This window comes from Sinocyclocheilus grahami, unplaced genomic scaffold (genome assembly GCF_001515645.1).
Source record: "Sinocyclocheilus grahami isolate Dianchi unplaced genomic scaffold, SAMN03320097.WGS_v1.1 scaffold179.1, whole genome shotgun sequence".
Lineage (NCBI taxonomy): Eukaryota > Metazoa > Chordata > Actinopteri > Cypriniformes > Cyprinidae > Sinocyclocheilus > Sinocyclocheilus grahami.
Genome location: NW_015505358.1, coordinates 261687 through 263978, shown reverse-complemented (window position 1 = coordinate 263978; position 2292 = coordinate 261687). Strand labels below are relative to the sequence as shown.

The following is a 2292-nucleotide window of genomic DNA, read 5'->3' as shown; positions in this document are numbered from 1 at the left end:
TTTATTGAATATTTCAGCTAATATGATAATGCTTTCAGCTACTAAAAAGAGTGTAGTACTTTCAGCTACAACAATTCAAATGTACCGTTTTGTCAGTTTTGAAGTCTGGGTCTGAAATTGAACAAAAATTACTACTGCAGATGTTGACTGCTGCAAATGAAGTACCTTGCAGCTCTTTGTCCGGCCACCATCCCAGCTCACAGGCTTTGCAGGTGAACTCATCCTGCACATATTCATTGTCTTTACAGGCCGTACAGATCCAACAGCAGCTCACCTCCCCTTTCCTGATCACCTGTGAGGACACAGGAACACTTTTTCTTTTATTTGTATCTTAAGAAGAAACGGATGCAATGGAAATAAAGGCAACTCTTTTATATGAGAGTTTTTGCTAATAAATATACAAACTCACCTTGATCTCTCCTTTGGAGCAGGGCTCACTGCAAACAGATCGGACCATCTCACTACGGTTCATCTGGATCATATAATCATCGATACTTAAAACGCCTTTATGCCACGAGCCGACATTTATATAGTCATAGACTCCAGGTTCTACATATTGCAGGTTCATAATGTCATACCTTCAAAAAAGAGAGAGATAGTAACTCATCTACAATACAAGGAGTTTTCTGATAGTTATCTAGGGCAAGCATAGCTATTACTATTGCTTCTAGTTAGGGTCAGCAATTTAAACAAACCCCCACACTTAAGTATTAAACTTCAGCATGTAAGTCTTCCTGTGTTGACTCAAATTTTCTTTGGAATAAATGTACTTTACTAATAAAAAATTATGAATATTGTTACCAAAACACATATTTATGGGGAAAAAAATCCAGAAATGCCTGTGAGTGAGTGTTTGCCAAAGCCAGGCCATTGGACTTATTGGATGCATGCTCCACGGTGGTTTAAAAATTAATTAATGGCTATTTTTGTGTTATTCAATTAGTGCATAAAACGTAGCTTTATGTAGGGCAGTAAGTAAGACTGACCTGCCAGGCGAGTCCCCGTTTTCATCAAACCACACATCTTCTCCAGACACACCAGTAAACGAGGTCTTGAGGAGAAAGTCCAGCAGTTTGCTGCCATCAATGGGGTCCATGGCATCACACAGTCCCACATGACCCTGACACAAGTGCTCATGCATATCATGAAGACCGTGAGCCATGGCATAGATGGCATTAATGACGAAGCCCATCTTACTGTCCTGGACATAGTTGTCCTCCAGGCTTTCATAACCTGTGAGAATCAGCAAACCAAAAAGCAATTATTAGAACATCAATGCAATGCACTCAATGAGTGTTTTAGTCAACATGAAACAACATTTGCAACCCATTTTACATCCTTATAGATCTAATCAGCTATTTGACTACTGGTTGACATTATCCCCAACCAAGTGATGTTAGTCTTTTCATGTAAGCAATGAAGACATCATTGACAGTAAATAAAGAAAAGTGCATTAAGAAAGTAAACAGGGTCAATATCGATTTCATGTTGACTGCAGCAAATCATTCAGCAATATCAGCAAATTCAGAAAAATTCCACATTTTGCAGCTAAAAGGCTTTTACTGAAATTAAAATCCCCACTGTAACAAGTTCAGCCATGATATTTCCAATCCCCATTTTACAGTCACTTTAAAGGGAACGATAGGGTGTCCAAAGACATCATTATTCCTAAGCCACAGGCGACATGACAGTAAGTTCTTTTTTTTTTTTTTTCATTGGACAGTGAATCAGAAGACAGCAGCATTAAAAGATAAGATCAAACAAAATGCAGTTGCCATGGCGAAGCAAACCATTTATGTAACCCAACTCAGCATTTAATTAGTAATGGACATGATGGTGACATTATTATTAATTGAGCAAGGAAATTAATTATTCATCCGTGTTCTCATTCTTGCCCGTCTCCCTCATGAGTCAAAGTAAATGTGGCTGACAATTGAAGAAAAAAAAAAGATCGCTGTATTAATTCAAAGGAATGGGCAATGTCAAAGGACACCCTATTGGCTCATTATCTGGTGATCAGTAACAAGCCAGCAGGAAGCAATATCAGGCACCATAGCTGATAAATATGGTGTATTAAAAAAAAACAACAACAACCACACATTCAAAGAAAATGCTCATCGTAACATGGCTCTCACCTTATATCTGTAAATTAAAGTGCACTGCAGCAAGCAACGGGCAAAAGCTCAAATCTAGGCATGCTTCGCTGGCCGATCCCAAAATAAAACAGTGACACTTTGAGAAAAACTAAAACATTAAATACATTAATAATAGAGGCAGATTGTGAGGATACCC

The 2292-nt window shown here is 38.2% G+C and overlaps 1 protein-coding gene across 3 annotated transcripts in view; it reads right to left on the bottom strand.

The window, feature by feature from the left end:
* Positions 1–2292, bottom strand: part of grm1b (glutamate receptor, metabotropic 1b) — a 17765-nt gene that overhangs the window by 5274 nt on the left and 10199 nt on the right. For all 3 annotated transcript variants that reach the window (XM_016283994.1, XM_016283995.1, XM_016283996.1), the window contains 3 exons: positions 987–1233; positions 410–578; positions 166–292 (listed from right to left, as the gene is read on the bottom strand). In XM_016283994.1, the coding sequence (XP_016139480.1) occupies positions 166–292; positions 410–578; positions 987–1233 (543 nt within the window). The remainder of the gene's footprint in view (positions 1–165; positions 293–409; positions 579–986; positions 1234–2292) is intronic.